We start from the raw sequence: 27,696 nt of genomic DNA on the forward strand, positions 1-27,696 counted from the left end.
GGGGACATATCATGCTCATTTTCAGGTTCATACTTGTATTTTGGGTTTCTACTAGAACATGTTTACATGCTTTAATGTTCAAAACCACATTATTTTTATTATACTGTCTGTCTGAATATACCTGTATTCACCCTCTGTCTGAAAAGCTCAGTTTTAGCGCCTGTCTCTTTAAGCCCCCCTCCCGAAAACGCCCAGTCTGCTCTGATTGGCTTGTGAGAAAAATATGGAGCACCTTTGCAAAGGTAGTTCTCAATTTTTGTGCATGTTTTCTGATCTAGGCAGCCCACAAAGAACTGACTGTGTTGTCTTATTTCACAGTTTGTGGGTCGGTAGCATCAACTGTAAACTGTATAAGAAGTGGACGTAGTCACCCCTAAAGCATACCCTGCTTTAGGGTCTATTTGACTCTAAATGGGACCATAATTTACTAAATGAACATCATGCTGTATTGAAAAAGACTTGAAACTAGCGATTGAGACCATAAACTCATGTTTACAATGTTTACTGATGTAATAAATCAAGTGAGAAGTAGGCTCATTTTCTCATAGACTTCTATACAATCAGACTTCTTTCTGCAACCAGAGGAGTTGCCCCCTGCTGGCTGTTAGAAAGAATGCAAGTTTAAGGCACTTCAGCATTGACTTCACTTTTCAGACCTCGGAGTTGCCCACTGGTTGGTAGGCATTTCAAATACCCAAATGTATGTGCACAATCACTGAAAAAGTGAGTTTTTCATGTGTTTCCTTTAAAGTGCACAAAAAACATGTACCAAAAAAACAAAAAAAACAAATCAAAGCCATTCAAAGAGGTTTTTGTGCGGCAGATTTTGTTTTCAAAATTCAAACGATTAGAGTCGATTACAGCATCAAATCTGAATTTAAAAATTGCGTCTCTCTGACTGTTTTTCTCTCTTCATTTACTAATATTTACATCTGAACCTGCAGCTGGCCAGAGAAGAATGAATTAACCTGTGAATGAATCATCATTCATCCTGAGCCCCGGTGCTCAGCTCCGGTGGAATTAACATAAATCCCACAGTAATTTTAGAATAATTTGAATCTAAATAGCAAAACGCGGAATAATCAACAAGTAATGAGAAGTAAAATTGGTCATCTGTTCACATCTTTTACTATCAGCTTCATCAACGGGCATGGCTGCTCCCGTTCATCCCAAACAATCATATTTAGAGGTCAGTCCCCCCTTCAACGCAGTTTATTTAACCAAGAAGTATGAATGTTTCAGTTCATACTGTATTGCTCATCACTCCTGAGACAGAAAGGCTAAATAGCAGCTGTATTAATTTATTCATGTGAGCCATCTCTTCCTTTGCTGCCATAAATGCAAATTCAGACTTGATTAAGTTTCTAATTTTCATTTTGTGGAATGATCAGACTTTAAAAATCTATTTAGGAATAATCTGATTTCAATAACAAAGCTAATTTATCAGTAATTTGAAGGAGCTCAGTTACAGTTACGCTACAGGAAACACGTATTCAGATGGAAAAGTAATAGGAACAATACACAGGCAAGTTAATAAAAGTACTTATTGACTTCCGTTTTTTTTTTCTAAATGTACAGATATACAATCACCTGTTCTCAAAAGGTTATCTCTAAGCATTATGCACATCATCCATAAAACATAACATCCTCTAAGTGTTGCTTATCAGGCCTGCTATTAATCTGTGAATGGCGGCTGCATAGTGAGGGGAATGGTGGAACGAACCACTGGGGGTTCAAACACACAGAGGGCACTCAACAAGCCTGGAATTAAAAGTTTGTTTCTATCTGTAATTTTTAATTTGACATTATCAGCCTCATTAGTCAACTATTATCAGTGGCTAAATAAACTAGTTCAACAGATTATTCTTTGTAAAACAATGTTGGAGGCTCTGGTGGGGTTCTCCCCCCTCTACGAGCTGCAGATGGTTTATTCCACTAGCAGTAAGGTTAAACCACAGTAATTGCATGCTTTTGCAGAGGATTCAAAGACTTTCAGGCAATCATGTCTAAAGAGAAAAAGCAAGATATTAATGATAATAATTTGAAGGAAAACAGCTGCTAACAAAAACCTTTCAAAAGATTGACTAGTGAAATGACTTGCAAGTAGCAGCTGTTTCAGAGTAGTTTAATACTGCTGTGTAGCTAGGGCTGTGTAATCTGACGATATGTATCAAGATACAGGGGTTATGATTCAATATATTGTGAATTATTGTGATTTTTAAAATATAATTTCAGTAAAAATGTCATAGTATAAAGAACACACCACCATATGCATAAAATCTGATTTAAAAGTTAACTTTTTTATGCAATCAGAACAGTGGGATCTGCATTTATCACAGTAACATCCAACATCATAGCACTACTTTTTGTGCAATCTGAGCCACAAATCTTTGCATTTAAACTATTAATCAAAAATCGATAGTGCTTTTGAGAATCAATACAGTATCACAAAATATAATATTGCAATACTCAAGTAATTAATATTTTCTAACACCCATATATATAGCTTGCACCTAGCTACGTAGCAGCATAGTTTAGCTTGCTGATGAATTAAGCAGCGTTTCTCTTCGCTCCATATGTTACTGAGGATGTGAGACAAGGTGAGCTCATAAAGTGTCTCCTAAGAGTTACCAAGAAAACCATTTGCAGCAGTTTACGCTAAAAGATCAAACATCATTGGTGAACACTAGCTAGCACTGTAAAACAAGTCTTGTTTACTAGTCTTTTATTATGAAATACAGTAATGTTTTCTCAGTGTAGAGGCCAGAAAAATATATACCATTTCACAGTTTTAAACATAAACATTACAAATGTGTCCCAGTTTATTCCCTGTTGCAGTCAAGGAATATATAAATGTGTATGTATATGTAAATGTTCAATATGTTCCTTGGTTGCAGTGTATGTGAATGACATTAGCTGACAGGAAGTAAACATGGACCAAGCTGTTGCCTAGCAACGCAATTCCGATCTATAAAAAGGTCTATATGGGTTTTTTCTGCCTTTTCTTATGCCAAAGGCGTATTAAGACAGCCATGAAGGAAATAATGTTATAATCTGTTTAAACTCCAAGTAAACCTCATAGTAAAAGTATCTCTGCTGAAAAGTGGTACAGAAAAGGTCATTATTGATTACTGCTAAGAATACATGTGTTTGATTGTAACGGCCGGGTCACATAGGACGCATGACGACTACCTCGCTGAACGGCTGCGTCTCTCACGCATGCGATGTCCACACCGGCAGCATTTCTGCTGCTGATAGCCGTTTCTTTCTACATGGAGTACGCTTTTCATAATGGCCATTTCATTTCATTATAAATTTAATTTATATTTATTTTAGACAGAAAAAGGTTAATTAAGAAGCGTGTGCTCATTTGTAAATAATAGTAATAATCCATGATTAAAAGCCGGTACTCTATTAATTTATGAAGCCGTGCAAGTCACTGCATTTACTACAACACTGTCCTGCAAATATTTCAGAATAAAAGCCTTGCGTTAACAAATGAAGGAATTCTGTATGCAGAAAAAAAATGCCGAGGGATTTTATTTTGAAACGGAAACAGGAAGAGTTGTGTTAAAAATCTTTTTTTTTTCCTTTGTCCATGTCTGTGACATATTCTACAGATATGGACATTGAAACTGTAGTAATGTTGCCGGTATGATGTCAATATACGGTCATTTTCACTGTCTATCTTGACCTGGAATCAGACATGCGCGGGCTGTGTGGCTGCTCTAACCTGTTAACATGGGCCCCGAAATAAAAAGCAGGCGGTTCCGCGACGCACACGCACTGCTTTTGCGTCCTATATAGCCCAGCCGTTAGTTATTTGTACATGGGAGTGCCATTTCCCATCTCTCTCTGTCTTGTCATCTCTCTACTGTTGGCTACAATTAAGGCATAAACTGCCCAAAAAAATATTTTGTGCATACATACATGAGAAAGGATGTATTAAGAAGGGAAGGGGGGCCCACTGAGACGGCATGCACAGGACCCAAATGTCCGTGCTACATCCCTGATAAATAGAGGCACTGAACTGTAAAGTAAAGATTGTATAAATAACAATGTTATATTTGCAAGGCCATACTGTGAAACCCTATACAGATCTCTGTGACATCAGATATATGAGTTGTGTCTTTCGTAATGCAGTTTTGATAGAAACATCCTTTTATTTCATTTCCAGTGGAATCTGAGCTCCGGCCAGACTAGAATCGAATCAATATGAAAAAGCACAGAAACAAAAGAAAAATACTTTCCAAAGTGTCCAACACAGTGATTTAAAGATCTTAAGAGGAAATCTGTCTACTGGGCTGAAAATATTTTTCACAGGAAATGGACGTCTCAGAGAGCAGAGCCCGACAACACCTGCAGCGTGCCAAGCTTCAGCATCATCCCACTTCCCATTAGTCATGCTGTATGTGACTTTGCATTAGGCCTTCCCTTCAGAAGCTCTCAATGAGAGTATGATTACATATTTCTACATGGCTGGCAGTGCAAGTTATTAGCATAAGCAGAACTGGTAAATGACTTTCTGTAACAAAGCAAATACCAAACTGACTGTGTAGAACAAACACTGTGGGGCAAACAATAAGTTGAGAGAAAACCGGGCTCTTGAGGAATATCACACTGATGCTTCTTGCATAGGTTTACATATTACTGATTCACTGCTGCCACTGTGTTAAGTTTGCAGGGATAGAAATCAGCACCAGCAGTGTTTAATGTGTCTGCGCCTGCAGCTGTGAGCCTCACCGATGCCTCAACAGTGCCACCTTTTGATCAAAGTAAACCTCTTCTTCATGTTCACTCATCAAAAAACACAGTCTGCAGAAAAGTTGTTCCTTTTAGGATGCACATTAGAAAACTAAAAGACAGCTATGATCATTTTACTGGCTTTCTGTACACTCTAGCGAGGAAATATCTCTCAGCTGATTCCTTCCTGCTGGCGTTTGGCTTTAAAGTCTGAACGCTGCTGAACACACCGGAGAGTTTCTCCTGGAGTTTATGAGCGAGGATCCCGTCCCAGTATTTACAAAGCAGAGAGCCCCCCGGCTGTAAAATCCTCTCAGCCAAGCCTAACAAAGAAAAACACATGGTGATGAGTTTCTCGTGGTCCATCTCCCGGAAGCCGCTGGCGTTGGGCGCCATGTCGCTCAGGATGACGTGAGCCTGGCCGCTGGGGAGCAGCTCCAGCAGTTTGGCGTGCGTGACGGGGTCGGTGACATCGTGACAGGGCAGGAAGTGAGCACCGTCCAGAGGTTGTATGTTCAGCAGGTCAACGCCAACAACTGTACCACGTGGTAACGCTGAATCTGGGACGCAAGAAAACATTTCAATTAAAAGAAGATATTTCTGTGGTACATGAGTGCAGACGGTTCTCATTCCGCCCCTCGGCGTCTCATACCGACACAAAAGCACCCTTTAGCGTCTGTATGAGATGCACCTTTCAAGTAACTATAATGTAAACCCATCCACGTCATTATTATATTCAATTCAATCAAGCCAGTCAACGCAGGTTAATTCTTGTTTGTGACAATTCAGATACGACCTGAGGTCACAAGCCGGGAGCAATGCATACCAATTAAAGCTGCAGTGTTCAGATACTATAAGCCTGCAGAACATCGATGTGGCTTTCTGACTTGTTTCCTGCAATTATATAAAGTTTAGAGGTCAACTACAGTCATGCTTTATGATGACTAAAACTTGTTAAATTTCTCTCTCATTGCTGTACATAATGATTTATTGATTATTTTGTGCAGAAAGAACTCCAAAGCGTTCATTAATCTAATAATGATAACACAATGAGGATTATCAAAACATACATAATTCATAACGTACTACAGCTCCGGCCTTTTGAACTGTTATTGTTCCCTAACATGCCATTAACTCGGACATACATAAGTATAATCAATTAGTACAATAATTGTATTATTATGTTCATTATTGTTTTTATGTTCATTATTTACATGTTATGTTGGGATGGTTTGGGATGTGATGGGATGGAGGGAGAGCCTTTATTTGTAGGTCCTTGTTGATGTTACTATGTTTGATTGTTTTGTTGTTGAATTTTTGTTTAATTTATTATCATTATTATTTTTTATGTGCTTAAATGTTTGTTAACTTCAATGTGTTGTGCTCCCTTGTAAACAAGATGGTGCATCTCAAGGGGTTTATCCTCTAATCAATTTTTTGAAGTTGAAATAATGAATGTACGTAACATTTTAGTGTATCTTAGTCATTATGAACTTGATTATCTTGAAAAATCTGTCAAATAGTTTCTCCAGTATTATTTATTCTTCCAGGGATGACTGCAGTCAGAAGGATATGTATGATATTTTTGCTTATTAAAGTCAAAAGCATTGCAATAATTGTGACATTTACAGGGGTTGACTAATAAATAAAAGTTCATTCTCCAATAAAGGATCACATAGAACAACTTCAGTCTATTTATACCTAAATTAACTGGAATGAACAGAAGAGTTGAATCATACTCTCTATGACACAGCCTCAACAACACCTGAGGATCACAAAGCTTCACATACTGCTTTGGTTTAGTACAGGGGTCAGCAACCTGCGGCTCCAGAGCCACATGCAGCTCTTTAGCTCCTCTCCAGTGGCTCCCTGTGGATTTTTAAAAAGATTAGTGGAAATGAGTAACTGTTTTTTTGTTTACATTTTAATTTTTATTTATCAATGTTTTGGGTCTATGTTACGACGTTTTTTCTCGTAAAGTTATGACTCTTTTCTCGTAATATTACAACTTTTTTCTCGTAATGTTATGAATTTATGCTCGTAATATTACGACTTTTTTCTCGTAAAGTTATGACTTTTTTCTCGTAATATTAGGACTTTCTTCTTGTAAAGTTATGACTTTTTTCTCGTAATATTACGACTTTTTTCTCGTAAAGTTATGACTTTTTTTCTCGAAATATTAGGACTTTGTTCTTGTAAAGTTATGACATTTTTCTCGTAATATTACGACTTTATTCTCGTAATATTACGACTTTTTTCTCGTAAAGTTATGACTTTTTTCTCGTAATATTAGGACTTTCTTCTTGTAAAGTTATGACATTTTTCTCGTAATATTACGACTTTATTCTCGTAATATTACGACTTTTTTCTCGTAAAGTTATGACTTTTTTTCTCGAAATATTACAACTTTTTTCTTGTAATATTATGATTTTATTCTCGTAATATTAGGACTTTATTCTCGTAATATTAGGACTTTTTTCTCGAAATATTACAACTTTTTTTTGGTGTCCCTGTTTATTTTTTCTACCTGTCTCATCTCCGTCACCTGTCCCGGCTGAGTTGACCCTCCGGACTGCCACCTGGCTCCAGGCTCCAGGTGCTGCTCCGCAGTCCACCACACCGCATCCAGGCTGCAGCAGCCTGAACCTGTCATCTATCTCCAGCAGCTTGAAGGCGCTTCTGCACCGGTAGTGTTGTGCGTGTGAAGCTTTGACATACGGGTCTCTGAGCTGCCGCTGCAACCAGCGCTGCTCGGCGGGACTTTTACTCTTTGTCTTCTTCAGTAAACACAGCGAGGAGTGAAGAGCTCTCCTCTGGGACCAGAATAAACACCACATCATCTGTAGTTTCTATGGAGCAAGGTCGCATGTGTAGCAGACGGTGAACCGCGCATGTGTGAAAATACAACTCGCCATTGGTTCAAAGACATGGATGGTGCGTACTACTAATATGTGTCCCCTTACTACAAAACACTGAAAATAACAGTTCCTACTTGGGATAGTCATGTTTCTTTGAGCTCAAAATCACAAAGATCTATACTTTCTAAATATGGAAATTGTGTTTCATGCATTCATCACACCCCACCAACAATACTGTAATAATGTAATTTTCCTTTGGCTTAAAAATAGATATATACAAAAAGTGCAATAAACAAGTGCAATACTTCAATCAATGCAATATGTGCAATATAAAATATATATATATATTTTGATATTATATAATATAATATTTCAATATTTTTATAGTATGCAACCTCTACTGCTCCCACATATATACAGTATATATATATATATATATATATATATATATATATATATTTCTTCTATAATTACCATATACCAGGTACTTCCTTTATTAATATACTGTTTATTATTTGTAAATAATAATAATAATAATAATTAATTATCATTATCATTATTATTGGTATTATTATTATTATTATTATTATTATTATAAATTAACAGGTGTGTAAAGTGAGTTGAAGTGAGGGGTTTCACTGGAGGACACGATGGTAATAACTGTAAACCTGTGAAGTTTCTAGTCGAACATATTCAAGGTAACACATGATGGGACTCATGTGGATCCAGATGAGTGACGTGGTGATGAGACCAATCCGGACTACTGCAGATCAGCGCGTCATGTGATGACGTGTTTAGAGTGCTGCACGCGGGAGTCACAACGTGAAGTCTTGTTTTTATACTATAATAACTTCATGTTTTCTTCTGTGATTGTTTTCTTGTCGCAGAGCAGAAAGTGATCAGGTGAGGATGTTACATCAGAGCTGACTGAGCTCATCCAGCACAGAGCATCAGTATAGAGTTGCTGCAGACAGTGTTTACATCTGAGTTTATATCTCTAACTTCTTCCTCTCACACACAGGTGAGAAGATGTTGAGCTCCAAGCTGCTGACTCTGGTGCTGGTGGTCCAGCCGGGCAGGGTGCTGCTCGGCATGAAGAAGAGAGGCTTCGGGGCCGGGAAGTGGAATGGGTTTGGAGGAAAAGTCCAGCCTGGAGAAACTATTGAAGAGGGTGCAAGGAGGTAAATTCATCTCAGTGTAGTGTTGTTGTCTTGAGACCCTTCAACACAAAGCACTTCACAGGGTTCACAGGTCAAATATATAAATAATAAGAAAAAATGATAATACATTTAAAAAAAAAATTAATTAATTAATAATGAATAAATACATTTAAATATACATTTTAAATGAATACAAAAAATAAAAAGTTATTTTAAATGAATACAAAAAATGTAAAAATAAAATTTAAATAAATAAAAAATACATTTAAAAATACATTTTACATGAATACTGTGTTTTTCCATTTAAAATCAAACAATGTGGCTATTTTTGATGTAACGGCATATGCAATGACAGTGTAGTGTCCAAGTGTTAAGGAGGAGGATAGAAAAAGGAGAAAATATTTGCATGTACTTTGTAAGCTTGACAAACTAAATGAATGTTGAATCTGGATCATCAGTCACCAGCAGGAAGTTTGTTCCAAAGCTAAAGGAAGGAAGAAGTCCTGAAGGCAATCAGGCCCCATCCCAAGATGTTTTCTCTCAAATATGAAAGAGAGACCTGCTGCTTTGTGTAAAGAATATTGGAATGCTAAATAAATCAGAAATATCTCAAGGCTATGTTAGTTATACTTTTGAACAAAAGCCAGACAGTATTGGAGGAAACAAGAGACCAATTCTAGTTCTTTGTATCAGTAGAAATATGTTGTGATGCTGCGTTGGCTGTTAACTTGATGAAACAACTAAAGAAAATGTCTTAAATCAAGACTCAAAACATTTAGACAGAATCCATTGGTGTGCATGTACTTTCTGAACTGTATGTGCCGTTCAGCTAAAACTAAATTAAGACAGGTCTCTGAGGTTTTAAGATATAAGATGTTCATCAATGTTTTACTATTTAGCTTTGCTTTCTGTGCAGGACAATGACAACGTAAAAAGGGAGACGATAATTAAGAAATAAGTACTTAACATGGTAGATCAGAGGAGGATTTAGATTAATAAAATCTGACAGAATGGTGCGTTCAAGAACAATTATTTGCAGACGACTTTCGATGCTCGGTGGTTTTCCCACCAACACTACTTCCCTCAAAGGAGACCACCAAACATCTTAAAGGGTAGGAATTTAACCAATTAAGACCGCTTACTCTTTCAATGTACAGCACATTTATACAAAATAAATAAATAAATATTAAATAAATACATTTAAATATACATTTTAAATGAATACAAAAAAGTTATTTTAAATGAATAAAAAAAATGTAAAAATGAAATTTAAATAAATAAAAAATACATTTAAAAATACATTTTACATGAATCAAAATAAATACATTTAAGTTCATAAAATAAATAAATAAAAGGGAATATTAAATAGAATAGTACATAAATAGGGTAATTAATACAAAGGTAAATATAAAGGAACAAATTAAAGCACAAATATCAATTTATGTCACATTTTGTCAATTAATTAATGCCTATGTTTATTTTTAATATAATTTTTGGTACATTTAATGGCATATTAATTTAGTCATCGAGTGATTTACTTTTTTCTTTAGTTTTCATTTTGGCAGGTTCTGTCCTCCATGGTATGGGCATGCGAATATTGTGTTGAAACAGACTTCAAAAAATGTGAACCTACCCTTTAAGTGCCAGCAGTCAACAGTGGACGGATAATTATTCTCTTTACAAAGGGATAAACCAGAAGATTTCAAACGCTGGAAATTTATTTTTAAAAAAAAATTATTTTAGGGGGGAAAATTAGTCTCTCTTTTAAAAACAAAAGAGAGTACTTTGGCTTCCAAAATCCAAAAATGAATAAATGACATAATAAATTAATTTGCCATTAAATGTACCAAAAATAATATTAAAAGGACTTAAAATTCCTACACTTTAAAGGTCAAGTAGTGTTGGTGGGGAACTCCAAGGAGCGTTGAAAGTCGTCTGCAAATAAATGTTCTTAAATGTCATTCAGCATGAAATCGTCTAATTGACTAACAAGAGGGGGCAGCCCTTAAAGGAAAAATAGCAGAAAAAGCAGAAAATAAACAATATGGAAAAAAATTATATTTGCAAACTCACTGTCTTCATCGTTGAATGTAGTTGACTCAGTAGAAACATTATTTTGTGTCTGTTTGCCACACAAATAGATCCTCTGTCTGGGGAAACACTGATATCATCACTTTACTTGCTTTTAGTGTCTGTGTGAAGTGTACTGTGAGCTTATGTTTTAAAATCCACCTCATCAATTATTAATTTGGTGTTTTCATTTTTAGAGAACTGCTAGAAGAAAGCAGTCTCACGGTGGATGCTCTCGAGAAGGTCGGACACATCACATTTGAGTTTGTTGGAGAAACAGAGCTGCTGGACGTCCACGTTTTCAGAGCCGACACTTATAATGGAGAACCAACAGAGTCGGAAGGTGTGATTTCCATTTTTTCAGGGTTTTATGTTTATAGGAAAATCATTATCATAGTGGAATACCTGTGGAATGACACTGTGGAATAGCATTAACACGGTTAATGCTTTTTCAGTAACAAAAATTCCTGCACTTTGGGGTTGAAGAGGAACTCACACACACAGTTGTTGTGTACCTAATTCAAAGTAACTGATGTGTAAAAAAACAACATGTGATCCTGCAAAAAAGTTCTCGTTTCAATTTTGGTTCCCCTTAATCAGGACTTCCTTTTCTGTTATCCAAACGCCGGTCCAGGCGTCATGGCAATTACAGTTGTGTATTGTCCCTAAAGGTCTTCTGAGAATCAACACAGTTTTCGGTTCAACTTTCTAAAACCAAATAGACCACAGTGATCCTTCTAAGTAAATTGGTTGAAACACTTCTCTGGGAACTTCCTCACAGACATGACAGTGAGCAGAGAGAGCGTATTAGTGGAGGGGAAGAATCTTTAAGTACGCTCTCAGTGGTGAAGTTTAAAGGACTGTAAATACACAAAGGAAAGCAGAAGAGGCCCTCGACAGAAGGAATGCAGAGACCTGCAGTGATTTGTGTTTCCTGAGAGTTTAGTCAAGGTCAACTGGGTGACGTTTAAAGACACGCAGCAAAGTGCAGCACTCAACCAAAGAGTCTGGAGGTCAAGAGAAGAAACAGACAAGAGGTTGAAGAGATAAATGGAGGAAAAAGCTGAAATGAAATGTGCCGAAGTCGGTGAAAAGAGTGTGAATGTGGAGCTGATTTGACAGGATGGGGAGAAACAGCTGAAGCTTTGAGACTAGTATGACTTAAAGTGTAAAGTTTCAGAAGCAGCCTGAGCAACAGAAATCACATTTTCTAACTTATTCAACATTAGCTACATATTTTGTGACAGTGTAGTTACAGGAGAAGCCAAGCCGCAGTGGAAAGTCCTTTCTTTTAGTAAGGAAATGAATACCAAAGTTTCCTCTTTTGTTTTTAAAAGAGAGACTAAATTTCCCCCTAAAATTGTGCATTTTATAAATTTCCACAGTTTAAAATCTCGTGGTTCTTTTATTCACTTCTAAAGAAAAGAATTATGCATCTATTGTTAGCACTGGTTCACATTTTTTGCCCATACTGCGGAGGACAGAACCTGCCAAAATCAAAAATAAATAAATAAAATACTTTTATAACTAAATTAAAATAAATGAATAAAATAAAATAAATAAATTTATGTCATTAAATGTACCAAATATAATATTAAAAATAAAGGCATTCATTAATTGATAAAATGTAACATAAATATATATTGACATCTTTGTATTAATTCCCCTATTTAGCTACTCTTATATTTTCTTTTATTTATTTTTATCAACTTAAATATATTTATTTATTTTTGCAATTATTTTTTATCAATTTAAATTTATTTTAAAATTATTTATTATTCATTGAATTTTTTTAAATGTATTTATTAATTATTAAATTTATTGATTTATTATAAATGTGCTGTACATTCAAAGAGTAATTTCTCACTCTAATGATTCCTCCTCTCCATACTGGCTATAAGTAATAAGTCTCCTCATAGCACAACTCCAATATAAGACATGAGGGACAAAAATCCAAATAATTTCAGAATTTCAGCCAAAGTTAAAATGAGGCTTCTTCAGTCTTCTGCAACAGCTCAAATTATTTAGTATTTATTCTTAGGGAGGTCTACTAATTATTTTCTCTATTGTTTTCTAGAAATGCGGCCTCAGTGGTTCGAAAATGACCAAATTCCTTTCAGTCAGATGTGGGCTGATGACGTCCTGTGGTTCCCGCTGATGCTCCAGAAGAAGAAATTTGTTGGATACTTTAAGTTTCAGGGTCACGATGTGATACTCAGCCATAAACTGGAAGAGGTGGAGGAACTGTGAGACGACCTGCGTTTCTGAGGACATTTAAGAGTGCCACAAAAAAAAGCAGCAGCCTTTCCAATTTCTTCTTTAAATGCTGAAGTAATCCCACTGTTCAGCGTTTGTTGTTCACTTGTGGGAGGAAACGGCGAGACTCTGAGGACTTAAACCACGTTAACTGTACATGGAGAGTGTTTACATGTAAAATGACTGGAACGTATTGATATTGAACTCTTTTTTCTTCTTTAACACATCACGTTAGGGCTGTCCTCCACCAGAGAAATTCCCATACGATTCTAATCGATTAGTTGTTTTAATCGACAGATCTGTAAAACGGAGTTTCTCCACAAAGAATCACACAAAAGCATCACTTTAAATCCTGCGTTAACCAGAGATGTTCTCACAAGTTTCTTGGAAATAAGTCATTCAGCATGAAAAAACATAGAAATGCCTACTCGACTAAAGAAATCTCAGTCGACTAAGACCAAAACGACCGATTAGTCGACTAAGAGGGGGCAGCCCTACTACACATAATAAATAAAAATCAATGAAAGCAGCAGTATACTGACAGAAATATCCATTCTGTTATTTTATTTTCAGGATAATTGATTTAACACAATTTCTTTAATAAAATATTTACAATATCTACAGTCATAATTTTACTAGATTTCATATTCTGTGCAAGTTAACTTCATTCCTGATATTTTTTTTCTTGCCAAAACAAGTGTGTTTCATACTGTATGCACAGTGTTACTGTTTCTTTTATAAAATAAAAGTTGAACTATGTGCACATTTCCTGATTTGCATGTTGGCGTCATTCATTTCAACAGTCAGTTTGGTGTATTTGAGATGATATCAGTTTGTGAGGTAACGTGAGCCCATACTGTATACGGCAAACTGTCCCTTTGATTAGTTTTTAAGAAAAATACAATGTGCACGATTGTTTTTATGCCAAATATCAAAAAAGTAGAAAGTCTACTAGTGGAAAGGAAAGGGAATTCAACCAGATCTTGTTTGCCCTGATACACATTAATAGACAAATTTAAATTAGGATTTCTCTAACTGTGAAAATAGCCTCCATCTATAAAGTGATATGGCTAAAAATCTTCTGGTGAAACTAAAGAAATAAAGGTGGTGATTATTAAATGTTTAAATTTGAACTGTGTAGGAATCCTGTTACATGATTTATCGCACCGCTGTGTGAATTTATATAATTTCTCTTTGGTAGTAAATCAATATCTTATAGTGTTATTATTGACATTATGCCACTCATGCTAAACGTTGTAATTTTTAATCAACAAATCTCAAATCTCTGCCCTTTGTAGTATTGTTCACTTTTGAGTGTAGGCCTGTAAAAATAGCTTATAAAATAATATTGGGAGTTAAGCAGAGGAAGCGAATATGTAAATAGTAAACACTGCAAAAGTAAGAGGCATAATTGTCCATAAAATATATAAAGTACGTTGCTAGACATCCTTATGAACTAAAATTTGTATCAAAAATACACATTGGTCTAAAGTTATTCAATAAGTAAAACCTTCATGACTGGAGATTTAAAATAATCCCATCCTTTAATAAAGTCAAACTTTGTGTCACTCTCAATTTTCCTCAACTATCTTAGTGTATAAAACTTCTTACAAGTTACAAACAGGTGCTTTAGGAAATGAGTTGGACTGCATGAATATACTGTCAATCCTCACGTATGACTGGTCCCTTGTATAATAACATTTCCTTCCTACATTATTTCCTCATCAAGCAGAGCATAATATGACAGATTTATGAGCCGTCTTTTCCAGTTACATGGTTGATGGTCAAACACCAAAATAAGCTGAGAAGTTGAGAATTCATTTACATTAAATACTCTTATTGAATGGAATGTATATTATGTAATAGAATACTTTTCTTTAGCTCACAGAGCAAGTTAGTGATCCTCATCAGTGGCAGTGTTTCTCTCCTGCACCTTTAGGTCTCAGATGGGAGGTTTCAATCCGTTATTACCACCAAAGAGACATCCGAGCTTCGGCTGGAGTTCGTTCCACACTGCTCCCATCTGCAAACAAAGCAAAGAGTCACTTCTCTTTACCCAAATTTACATGAAGTTCATCATACCAACATAATAATAAAGTCATAGTCACGTCAGCACACTGACACACTGACAGCTGTTGTTGCCTGTTGGGCTTGAGTTTGCCATGTTATGATTTGAGCATATTTTTATGCTAAATGCAGTACCTGTGAGGGTTTCTGGACAATATTTGTCATTGTTTGTGTTGTTAATTGATTTCCAATAATAAATATATACATACATTTGCATAAAGCAAGCATATTTGTCCACTCCCATGTTGATAAGAGTATCAAATACTTGACAAATCTCATCAAAGGTACAGTTTGAACAGATAAAAAATGTGTGATAAATCATGCGATTAATCGCAATTAAATATTTTAATTGATTGACAGCCCTAATGACAACATATGGAAAAACATTTTAAAACTACAGTAATTCTACTTTTTTTTACAAATATATTATTTATATAAACAGTCAATAAAATTCAGTAAATAACAAAGATGTCTGTTTCATTACTTTACTTTAATGTAATAAATAAACAAATGTCAATTAGATGGTAATCTGCAAGAGAAATATAGAAAAAGAAAAAGTCCACTTGTAGTGATCAATTTGACCCGGCCAGATACTGTAAGAGGTTTCCACTGTAATCATTTTCAGAAAACATCTAAGTGAAATTACCTTAAAGTACTTCAAAACCCACAGAAACCTTCTCAAAATGCTGCCATATAGGAATTAGAGTGATAAAGACAAATAGAGGCATCTAACCAAAGAAACACATACTGTGTTTTATATGATTTTGAAACAGGCAAACGTATATGGAAGATTCACTTGCTCATGTGAAATGTAAGCCAGCTCAAATCCTCCACGAGGAGAGAGTATCCTTCCAGTGATACCATCCATCATTATTAGGTCTTTTGTTGGACTTTAAGAGCCAATTTAAAACTGGTTTAACCCTCCTAAAGGGAATGTAGAAAAATGATTCCCAGACAAGCAGTCTCACCTCTCTGTGTCCTTGGACCTGGGAGTTAACGAAGGCCCCCAGAATGTGGGATGTGATAGGAAGGTAGATGAAGATGAGCTGTGTCTCTTGATGAAGGCAGAACAGGGAGAAGTAGTTACGCATTTCCATGGTCTGAATGGCGTTTTCTTGCTATTAACAGAATAGTAATAAAGAAAAAAACACTTATCAAATGATGAGAATAATCAGTGAGGATATTTTCCTCCAATGATACCAGAGATGAGGCCGATAAAGCTCTGCTCAAACATGGAGATAACCATAAATCATTATATTACATTTTAATTGGTAATATACTGACACCAACACTGGTGTCTGTCACTGATTAAGAAGCCCCGTAGAAGTTTGCATCATGCAAAGGAGTGAAACAGACTTTGCAGACATGTAAAACTACAAGCCAGGGTGCAATAGTCTCAGCATATTACTCTACTATTACTAATATCTAGCCATGCTAGCGGTCCAGACTGAAACCTCAGACATTCATGAGAAGATGAATCCTACTCCCTCTGGTGATCCCCCGGCTTTCACTCTAGCATTATGATTATTAAACCTTTATTTAACCAGGAAAGTCCCATTGAGATTAGAAAATCCCTTTTTCAAGAGAGCCCTGGCCAGGACAGCAGCAATCGAGTGTTTCAAACAAGATACACACAAACATTTAAAACATGTGAAACAAACCAGGAGGTTTAAATGTATGTTGTTGTTTTTTTAAATGCCTCAATAACTATTAGTTTCACGAGCTAGGTCTGAACTCAGAAAAACTGCTTTTAATTTTAGTGCACCTGATTCCTGGAATAAAATACAGCACTTCCTTAAAATCAGTTCACTAATACCTTTTGGAAATTTTAGAAATTTCGTCTTAAATCTCCCAACTCTTACTTGTAATTGTTTTACATAACGGTGTTTTATTTCACATTTTAATCTGTCAAATTATCTAACGTAATTGCAAAATTCTAGGGCTTTTGTACATGCTGTACTTTATTTTACATCTTAAATATCTAAATTTATCTATCAAATTATTTTTCCTAATCGAAAAGTTTTACTATTTTTATAATGGCATTGCCTCTTCTCTGTTTATATATCTTATGGTTGTTGTTTTGTTTTGATGAGGGTCAACCCTCAATGATCTCTCGAGTATAAATAAAGGTTGAATGAAGATATATTTACATGACATTTGGTCAGGGGAGCGTATCTATGCTCCCAGGATCCTATGTTCCCCAGCTCAATATCCTCTGAATATCACACATTAATAAGGCATTTCTTTTTTCCCCTAGGTCAAATGTTCAGTGTATGTTTCCCTGAGTTGTTGAAATCACCCACAGCTTCAAAACACCCTCAAATTTGCATGCAAGACAGTGTGCTTGACTTTAGACATTTATATCTCCACAGTGGCTGAACAGATTTTTACTGTTCTCATGCATTTGACATTTTGACACAAGATAGCCCTTTCTAATCACTTACAATGTTAGTTTATATCAAGAGACACACATTCCCTGGGATCATCGGACCATGAGATCATAAGGATGATCCCCATGACTGTAGTCTTGTCTCGAGATGTGTGGAGATGACCCACTTTCTTCTGGATAACGTAGCACAGCTAATTGTTTTTATATTAGTGGATGTTAAAGGATTCCATAGTTGTTGAACAATAGTTTTCTTGTAAATCAATGCTAAAATGTTAACAAACGGTCAGTGGATCCACATCTAATAGTTAATCCACTAGTTAATGTGCAAATCTCCTAAACTCACTAATTATTTTCTAACTGTTTTTGAGGCCTAAATCATCATTATGGCAGTTTCCCTTTAAAAACAAAATGCTGCTAATTTCTGACAGCATATCGAACACCCTGTCTGTAATAATGATGTAATAATCTAAACGCACAGTTAAAAACACGTAGGGCCAACTGCCAGAACATACAGTCATCTGAGCCCAAACTGAAGGTACAGTTATCAGAAAACAGCCAACTGTCACTCTCGAAATTCATGACCACATATGCAAAACACAGACAAACCACACAGACTAAGAGGAACTGCAGTCACAAGACGAAAACCAACTGGGACATAACAGTTGAAAAATGCTGCTAATTGGTATTGAACCTAATGTGTCTCGGCTTTGTACCCAGGGAATGAAATTAGCACCTGTCACCAGCCAAATACAGAGTAAATGTTGGCAGGTAAAATTCAAGGTCTAGTAGCACTGTCTCAATGATTACAACTCTAGAGATTTCTACATGGATTTCAGAAGTGGCAAAGTGACAAAAAAATGAAGTGGTCGGTAGAAATGTTCAGTGACCTGCCACAGTGCAGGTGAGGAAAAAACATCATTTCAAACCCTGTTTTGTACCAATGTTTGAAATGGTGATGTGGTTCATTCAAAGCTCTTATTCATGTAGTACTATTATTGTACTTGCCCCCTTTATTTGGTTATTGATTTAATTCCTCAAAACTGGAAAATATGAAATAGTGTGAGTACTCTTTGGTACAAACTGTATATGAAAAAGCTCTTCTTATCTCATGTCATTTTTGGTTGGACAGCAGAGGGCCGTTCCTACAAACGTAAAAATCTTTCACTGAGTGACTGACTGAGTGATGAAGGTACACGACTGGTCGGTCGAGAGTCGGAGTTTCCTCATTGGCCATTGCTCTTTCAAAATGAAAAGGCGGGGAACAGTCCGTTATGCAAATGAGCCTGTCCAGCGCGACGCGTCCGGCTCACGAAACTTGGACCAAGCTTTCAAACTAGGCGATCTAGTTCTAAAATGAAACGTAATTCAGCAGTGGCATAGCCTGTTTCTCGCTTAAAATGTTTTCAGGGTTGATTTTGGTGGATTGTTTCGACGGAATAACAGAAAGTTTACGAGCAGGCTGCCATGTTGTTTCATGTTTGAAAGGGCAAGCCAGGAACCAATCAGGTGCATTCCACGTCACCGTCCCCTAGTGTTCTCGCCGGACCTGGTGGACATGTACCGCTGGATTTAACATTATAGACATGTCCACTGTCTATTTGTATATCTAAAACAGTGTGGTATCAATCAGGTCTAAAAATGTGGAAAGGGAAAGAGATGGACCACCTGAACAATTCGTGACTCCAGCTGCTCCACAGACGCCTGCTCTTTGGGCTGCACTGTGACGCTCATCATCTGCCTCTTCATCATACCGTACTTGTGCAGAGCTCGCTGGTGCTCGTGGAGCACGCCTTTCTCATGGCGCTCACAGAGATCCTAGAGAGAGAAACACACACATAAAGCTCTTCGTGTTTGCCTCAATATGTCAAGCTAATACTCAACAGCCACGGATGATAGGAGAATTGTTTGTACAAATTATGAAATTACCATACACATTAGAGTTAATAGATTTAGTAGAGGCTAGAAAATGCCACTTTATCTGCCCACCAGTCCCCTTGTTAAATCTCTGCAAACCACCCACTACTAAGAACTATGTTTGCAAGTGAGATAGACTGGAAAAAAATAACCATTACATAATTTCCTGAATTTAGTTACTAATATACTGTGAATATACAGCTCTTCATTGTGTCTCTGTCAGAAAACAGGAACAGTTTTGCAGTGCTCAATAAAGTGAGCATCATTAGATTGCGGTGTGAAATGTGCAAACATCAATACAAAATCACCTGTCCCTGGAGGTGCACTCAAGTTAAATGAGCACAGCAAAAAAAGTGACTTACTCTGTACGACTGCAGCAAATCCAGGAAAAGATTCAGTTTTTCCACAACATCATCCTCTTCCCGTCTGCCCTGAGGACGTAAGCAAAACAACATTTATTACCCAGTGCCAGCTTTGGACAAGCGCAGCAGAGCAGGTGGTGTGGATGAAGGACTGAGGGCTGTACCTGCTGAGCAGCTTTGTCAGACAGCACAGCGAACTCCACAGACAGACTCTTCAGAGACTGACGCAGGGTCCCCCAGGTGCTTTGTGAGGAGGCCAAGGAGGGAAGAGACGAAGAATCTGAGCCCAGCGTACTGTGGAAAACAGCGTTATTACAGGGCCAGGATGTACCATTGTGGTGTCTTAGCTGCCAAACTCATTTCAAACTAACAACCATGAAGAGACACAACAACACCGAGGATTTGCAATCTTATTAACATTTGTTTTCTCAGTTCAAAACCTCTGGATACTAGAAAATAACTTTATACCCATACTAATGAAATACCTGAGCTCTCTGCCAAACATGAGAAGATCAGTTGCATTCTCCTTAGAGCGCTCTGCCATTTTCTCAGCTCTGTCCCGCAGCTTCTGGAAGCTGTTGTGAATATTTCTAATCAGCTCTCGGCTTGTTGAGAACTGAGCCTGAATGTCAGCGGGGAGATATTCCTACAAAACAGATACAACCGTTTTAAAATGCGGGTGATTGTTTGAGGGAAAGTATATCAGGATTTCCTCCATTGTACGTGTGTGACAAACCTTCGCCTGGGTTGCGATTCTGTTGGTCATGAACTCATCGCCGGTTTTCTTGCAAGTGTCACGCAGCTTCGTCTGAACATCCTGTTTGGGAAGACGGTTGAGGAGTGTGTGAGTGGAAAAAGGCAGTGAGTAACTGGAACAGGAAGAGTCTCACTGTCAGCCATCGTGATGATAATGCTTATTGTGCAACAGCCGGTGCCACAGTTACAAGAATACTACATACGGAGCCGCTGAAGGTGAGGAAGGTCTTGACCAGCTCGTCCTCTGAGAAGAAGGGATGCCGTGCCACCAGGTTAATGAATCTGCCAAGAGCACGTCTCCTCCCTTCAATGAACTCACGCTCCGAGACGGAGGTCAGGACTGTGGACAGATGCCAGGGAAACACTGTGAGCACTTTGACCAGGAGTGTTAACGTTGATAGAGTTGGGGCTTTAAACTATAAAAGGTGTAGACGTTTGGCATAAACTAATGTGAAATCCATGTTTAAGGTCAATTAATATAATGTAGTATTTAAAATAAATAGAAATATCAAAGCAGAACACCGATTTTGTACGTCAAAGTCTGATTACAGATGTTAGGGAACTACTGCATATGTGAAAATTAGGGCTGTCAAAGTTTAACGTGATAATAATGCGGTCCCTTGACCTCTGACCTCAAGATACAGTATGTGAATGAAAATGAATGGGATCTATGGGTCCAACATTTGCAATATAAAAAAACATGAAAACATGAAAACATTCATCTCGCCAAAAACAGCCATTTATTGTTTACCGTGATGGCGCTGCCACCTCATGGCTTCCCGGCGCGCCCTCGCAATATGCACGTACTGTACATGAGGAGGTTGCAGGATTTTTTCCATCATGTCATATAGCCCCCAGAATAATATCAATGTTTTAAAAATGGCCGTTGTTCCCCTTTAAGGGTAGGATAGGTCGTCGGGCAGTGAGTCTTGTAAGAGTTTTTGCAATTTGTGGGCTACCTTCTAGACACAACCGTTATAGAGATGCAATGCTAAAATTGTCAGAGTGCTCTCTCCATTTACTGCATGTAAATGTACTGTTTTCAGAATCGTATAGACATCCTGAAATACTCAAAACTCCTCTGCACATTACAGATAAAAAGAAATAATCATATATATATATAATATATATATATATATTATATTATACACACACTGAAGTAGATCTTGAGCTTCATTTATCAGTAGAATGAGTGTGAGTGTGTATGTAGACATAATTATCATTCCAAAGCTAGAATAAGTCATTTAGAACTCATTTTATGCATCACTAGTTTCCTTGTTTCTCTCAGGCAATAACTTTGATGAATGGCGATGACTGTGTTTAAAACAATAGAGCCTGCAGGAACAGTTTGTATTAAATTAATCTTTATCAAGCAAAAAAAAAAAGCCCAGCTACCAGAAGCACCTGGATATTTACAACTGACCTTTCAGTGAAGCATATAAAGCGAAACAATGCTCTGGAAACAATAATGGGTTCTGAAGGAAAGATGCAGGAAATGGTGTAGACGGTGTAGATGTCAGAGTTCAGACAGAGTAACGTACCTCCCTTTAACATTCTTTTAGGTGGCAGCGCTGGCACAACTCTGTAGGCAAACCTCTGAAGCAAAACCTCATGGAAGACATCAAAATCACTGTAGCGCCGGAAAACAGATATTTTATAACGCTGAAAACAAAAAGCAGAGAGAAAAAAACAATCAGAAAATGGGCAAGAGCATGCAACATTAAGTTTTCTGTTGGAAACTTAATAGTGGAAGGTAAATCTGTACTTTTCTTGTAGTCTGTAAACGTTTACTCAACAAAAACCATTGGCACTATTGTAACAGCAGCCCCAGAGTAAATGATGCAATGCACACATGATTGAGAAATGAGAAGTTAAGTGAGAAGAATATAAATGATTCATTGCCAGTGTCATCAAAGTAACGGTAAGACAAACATGAAGAATACTGCACCACTTTTCTTGTTGTTGAGGTTATTCTAACACAATCCTTTACATGCAGTGGGGTTTATGGGATGCCTTGCCTGGCTTGTGACCTGGTACTCCACATGTTTGAGGAACAAGCCCTTCTTCTCGGGTATGAGCTGCAGCTGGACCGTGTCCCTGACCAGCAGTTTGTCCAGCGTCTGGGACATGGTCAGAACGTCCTCCTGAGCCGGCTGCATCCTCAACGCGTTCAGGTCCCTCGGCTCCCCGAGCTGAGGTTTAGGTAACTCTGTCAAACACATAACCAGCACCAACTTCTAATATTAGCTTTTTTAGTATTAAATCAATACAACTAGAATGAAATTAATTTCATAACTGTGAGGAATGCTGGTGTTAAAACCACTTTTCTCTTTTCTCAGATTACTACGTGTCTCACTCTGTTTGTCTTTAGCTAGCCCGGTATTGTGCATGGTATCTGTTATTCATGCCCTTTCAGCGCATTCCAAGAAGGTCATGAATTGAATGTAATGTACTGCGACAAATGCAAAAAAACTTGTTCTTGCGCAGATGAGGAAGTGGCATGCAGCTAGCTGGCCACACCTGAAATAACACAGAGAGCCTTAAATAATCACTGAAGGTTGGGAATGAATCTCAAGCCAGCATAATGGCTACCTCTAGTAAAAACCATGACACTCCCCCCTATCATCTTCCCACTGTGAGACGAGTGAAAGAATGCAACACTTGAACACAGCAAAAGCTTCTCTAAATCTGATTTAAATCAAATTCTGTTTTTTCTTCTGTTGGGAAAGAAACTAAATGTATGTGATGAAAATGTATATTTTTGTACAAATACATTATATATAAATACTCCCAAATGTCCCTCTGTTACTTTATAATGATTACGATAGTATACAGTGTATCCCAGTAGAGAACTTCTGTTAGGAAGGAAACCTTGAGTCTATAAAAGAGTGACATTTGCCCTGTACAGATGAAATGTGTTAACAGACGGGGGACAGCTGAGGTTGCCCTCAGACACACAGAGGAATCATCAAGCTACTCATTAAGCAAAAACTTTACAGCTCTGCTGTCACCGTCACGCTGTCACCTACCTTGTATGCAGTTCTCCAAGAGTTTGGGGCTTGGTTGCTTTCCTTGCTGAGCAAGCGCAATCAAGGCGAGCGCTTTATAGAGTGACAACTTGCTCAGGAATCCATCTGTGTAGTCGACATGCTCAGCAATCTGAGAAGGACAGAGACAATAATGACATCAAGGTCACCGTTTTTCAGTTCAAGATCCAAATTCAACTGTGGCTTGCATTCCTCTACGCGAGAAAGTGCTCACTAGACACAAAGGCGATGATACGCTGAGCGGTCAGGAAACGGGAAATTCTACTGACCTATGACAGATATTACACACTCACAGAAATTTCATAACACCAGTGTGTTATAGCATTAGCTTACATCTCAGCATTAAAGGAACCAAATCTGACAGATTGTGAATGATGTAAAGCACATGTCTTTAACAATCTGCTAGCCAACACAAAGCTTTTTGATAAGACATTATACCCATATCTACATTATCTGTATTGCCTAATATACATTTACCAAACAATATATTATCAGAGTCAAACAAATATTTGCACAAGGGTATCATACAGTCAAGTGTTTAACTCCTCAACCTTTTATATTTACAAATCAATAATTATTTCTAGGGCTGTCAACCGATTCAAATATTTAATCGTGATTAATCGCACATTTTTTATCTGTTCAAAATGTACCTTAAAGGGAGATTTGTCAAATATTTAATACTCTTGATTTGTCAAGTATTTAATACTCAAAAATCAATTAAAAACACAAAACAATGACAAATATTGTCCAGAAACCCTCACAGGTACTGCATTCAGCATAAAAAATATGCTCAAATCACAACATGGCAAACTGCAGCCCAACAGACAACAGCAGCTGTCAGTGTGTCAGTGTGCTGACTTGACTATGACTTGCCCTAAACTGAGACAAGTCATAGTCTTGTGATTATATATAGATAGTCATAGATAGTGATGATCATAAAATAGGCGTGTCTGTGAAGGGGAGACTCGTGGGTACCCATAGAACCCATTTTCATTCACATATCTTGAGGTCAGAGGTCAATGGACCCCTTTGAAAAAGGCCATGCCAGTTTTTCCTTGCCAAATTTTAGCGTAAGTTTAGAGCGTTATTTAGCCTCCTTCCCGACAAGTTAGTATGACATGGTTGGTACCAATGGATTCCTTAGGTTTTTTAGTTTCATATGGTGCCAGTACGAATTTGCCTTAACACATTATTATCGTGTTAACTTTGGCAGCCCTAATTATTATCATATTCCATCCACTTGTCACCCTGAAGCCTCGAGTCTATGTGAGCCAGTAAGTGTATATAAAATGTATGTGACTGAATGGATGGATCAGATAAACAAGGTATATATGTTATAGCAAGCTGTATCAGGCAGAAGCAGAAAGAAGCAGAAAGTGATACTTCTTTGAAAATGTAATTTACTGTTGTTTATGGAGGGTGCTGCCATCTGTATCTTTACAATCAAACTACAGTTGTATAACAGACTTTTATAGACTTTTAATTGCTGCAGCCTCTTGATAAGTGTGAACCCCTTCTCACCTGGCCTAAAACCGCCTTGGAGAGATCGGTCCTTTGGAGCAACCGCTGAAAAACTTCAACCTGCACTCTCTCATCTGTCCTAGAGCGGATGGCCTCATATACTTCCCTGTAATAGGCAGGAACTGAGCCTAAAAAGAGGGACGACAACCTCCATAGCATCACAACCACCCAAGTGTAAGAAATATTTGATCAGCAGTATAAAGCAGCAAAAATATCTTTACATTTGGATCTTACTTTACATCAGCAGTACTCAAAACTGAGGTTATTTTATCACCTTTTATAAGACTACTCATTTTATTTCCCATCATATGACTTTATATTATCCCAACACAGATTGCTCAGTTTTTCTCTGATCATTTCAAGGTATCCAAAACAGACAACCTTAGAGATTCAGTACATTATCATAGCTTCACAGTAGGATAGGATGGCAGATAGGATGAATATAGGAAATCTGGGTACTAACTAATATGCTGCTAAAGTACTGCAATGCACAACCGACTCTATTTCACGTGGCAGGAAAAAAAGCATCAAAACTTTCATAAACCGTCTGCATCCCTGGCAATATCTTTAAAAGCACTGTTATGTAGCTCAAGAAATCGTTAATAGGACAATCGAAATAAGATCAACAACTCATGGAGGGTTTTAAGATGGAACAACTTCATTTTGAGATCTTTATGTACCCAAAAGTTCTCATGGGTTAGTTAACATCGCGACAAGAAATATCCACGTTTAAAAGCATCTAATACAATATTTGTTTAGTCTGGCTTGACACTGCAACACCAAAACAAAAACAACAAAGTGATTTGGTAATGATATGGCAACATTATGTTAAGAAGAGTACAAGAAGTTTTCGCACCGTACCTTCATTGATCTCTGCTGCCATGGTTCAGACTGTCATGTGAGCGCAAGAGCACCTCCATGTGATTTCCTGCAGAAAAGAAAAAAAACACCAAGTAATTTATTTCTTAAAGTTGTAGTGAGCGCTGGTTAAAGTCCAAGTGAAGTGAAGTGAGCAATATAAGATGACACTTGCATGCACTGGCAGCTGATGAGTATGTGTCATGTCCTGCAGTAATCTAAACTAACCAATGTTGAAGTAGTGAAGAAGGTTGTCATCAAAGCAGCTCAATCGGGAGGCTCTTTCGATGCAGTCACAAAATAATCTGGGAAATATAGTCTTATTAAAACCAGTTAATTTCCTGGTTTCACTTTTGCAAGTTAATTTAACTTTAAATTCTTCAAATTGGCTAACGCTGCCTTTAAGTACTATTTCTAAAAGTTGTAAATATGACTTGCTCGATATTTAAATACCACAAAGAGTATTTTGCAGATTTAAAATCAACCGGCACAGCTATATAATATATAAGTGGGCATTTTAATTTACCTGTTATGGTTTGTTATGCACATCTAAGCCTGTCTGTTGCATAAATATTAAGACTGACTTAGTTTGAGGTAAAACAGTTATAGTCACCTGACCTCTCCTCCTGGCTAAGCCTGAGGTGAGAGCTTTGTTGCTATGGCAACAATCTGCTAGAAGGTCATTTAGCTATCTGTTAACTATTTCAACTGTTTGTCCTTTACTTTTAACTATGTTTTAGCTATTTCAACCATTTATCAATTACTTTTAGCTAATGTTAACTATTTCAACTGTTTACCCATTACTTTAGCTAACTATTGGTTAACTATTTCAGCTGTTTATCCATTACTTTAGCTAACTATTAGTTAACTATTTCAGCTGTTTATCCATTACTTTAGCTAACTATTAGTTAACTATTTCAGCTGTTTATCCATTACTTTAGCTAACTATTAGTTAACTATTTCAGCTGTTTATCCATTACTTTAGCTAACTATTAGTTAACTATTTCAGCTGTTTATCCATTACTTTAGCTAACTATTAGTTAACTATTTCAGCTGTTTATCCATTACTTTAGCTAACTATTAGTTAACTATTTCAGCTGTTTATCCATTACTTTAGCTAAGTTTTAGCTATTTAAACCATTTATCCATTACTTTTAGCTAATGTTAACTATTTCAACTGTTTATCCATTAACGTTACTTTTAGCTATTGTTTCTATTTTCTCCAATACTTGTGTGGTGCATGGATGTATTAAAGGTGTGGTGTGGTGTCGCTGGTTGATGTTGCATCCGCCATTTTTCAGTCTTACATTAGTCACTCATATGAAAGCTTTAGGCAACAGATACATATAATAGTGGAGCGGGTAACATCCATTTTTCAATCAAATCGTGCAAATAGTGATACAAGCAAAATGGCCGCCAAATGGACCTGCCCATAATGATTTTTCCCATAGAAATGAATCTACTTGATTGATTTGAGTGATCCTGGTGTCAAATTATGTTTTCTGGCATGCTGGATCTAATTTTGATAGTTTTAACAATTTTAACTGTAATATGGCGGCCATTTGTTTTAAGATGGCTGTCAAATTTACTCGCAGAGAATGTTTTTCTTAATAATCTTAATAGCTAATTTTTAGCTAACTATTTAAACCATTTATCCATTACTTTTAGCTAATGTTAATTATTTAAACTGTTTAT

The 27,696-nt window shown here is 36.9% G+C and overlaps 3 protein-coding genes across 5 annotated transcripts; 1 reads left to right on the forward strand and 2 right to left on the reverse strand.

Moving 5' to 3' along the window:
• Positions 1-4,143: 4,143 nt before the first annotated feature.
• Positions 4,144-7,674, reverse strand: mrm2 (mitochondrial rRNA methyltransferase 2). 2 transcript variants are annotated; one of them, XM_074656063.1, is made up of 2 exons: positions 7,271-7,674; positions 4,144-5,303 (listed from the first exon to the last, which is right to left on the reverse strand). In XM_074656063.1, exons 1-2 carry the CDS (start codon positions 7,581-7,583, stop codon positions 4,873-4,875), a joined length of 744 nt encoding a protein of 247 aa, XP_074512164.1. In that variant the 5' UTR covers positions 7,584-7,674; the 3' UTR covers positions 4,144-4,872. The 2 variants fall into 2 exon arrangements, with proteins under 2 accessions (XP_074512164.1, XP_074512165.1); XM_074656064.1 differs by having other exon boundaries at positions 7,289-7,672.
• A 683-nt stretch (positions 7,675-8,357) lies between these two features.
• On the forward strand, positions 8,358-13,860 carry nudt1 (nudix (nucleoside diphosphate linked moiety X)-type motif 1). The gene is made up of 4 exons (XM_074656116.1): positions 8,358-8,504; positions 8,623-8,782; positions 11,029-11,174; positions 12,909-13,860. Exons 2-4 carry the CDS (start codon positions 8,631-8,633, stop codon positions 13,079-13,081), a joined length of 471 nt encoding a protein of 156 aa, XP_074512217.1. The 5' UTR covers positions 8,358-8,504; positions 8,623-8,630; the 3' UTR covers positions 13,082-13,860.
• Positions 13,861-14,612: 752 nt separating this feature from the next.
• On the reverse strand, positions 14,613-26,223 carry snx8a (sorting nexin 8a). 2 transcript variants are annotated; one of them, XM_074656108.1, is made up of 14 exons: positions 26,177-26,223; positions 26,005-26,071; positions 25,144-25,271; positions 23,605-23,734; positions 22,594-22,784; positions 22,117-22,237; positions 20,779-20,915; positions 20,556-20,636; positions 20,305-20,465; positions 19,984-20,113; positions 19,820-19,888; positions 19,209-19,358; positions 16,123-16,272; positions 14,613-15,110 (listed from the first exon to the last, which is right to left on the reverse strand). In XM_074656108.1, exons 2-14 carry the CDS (start codon positions 26,024-26,026, stop codon positions 15,030-15,032), a joined length of 1,551 nt encoding a protein of 516 aa, XP_074512209.1. In that variant the 5' UTR covers positions 26,027-26,071; positions 26,177-26,223; the 3' UTR covers positions 14,613-15,029. The 2 variants fall into 2 exon arrangements, with proteins under 2 accessions (XP_074512209.1, XP_074512210.1); XM_074656109.1 differs by lacking the exons at positions 25,144-25,271; positions 26,177-26,223 and having other exon boundaries at positions 26,005-26,026.
• Positions 26,224-27,696: the final 1,473 nt, after the last annotated feature.

This window comes from Sebastes fasciatus, chromosome 13 (assembly GCF_043250625.1).
Source record: "Sebastes fasciatus isolate fSebFas1 chromosome 13, fSebFas1.pri, whole genome shotgun sequence".
NCBI classification, from domain to species: domain Eukaryota; kingdom Metazoa; phylum Chordata; class Actinopteri; order Perciformes; family Sebastidae; genus Sebastes; species Sebastes fasciatus.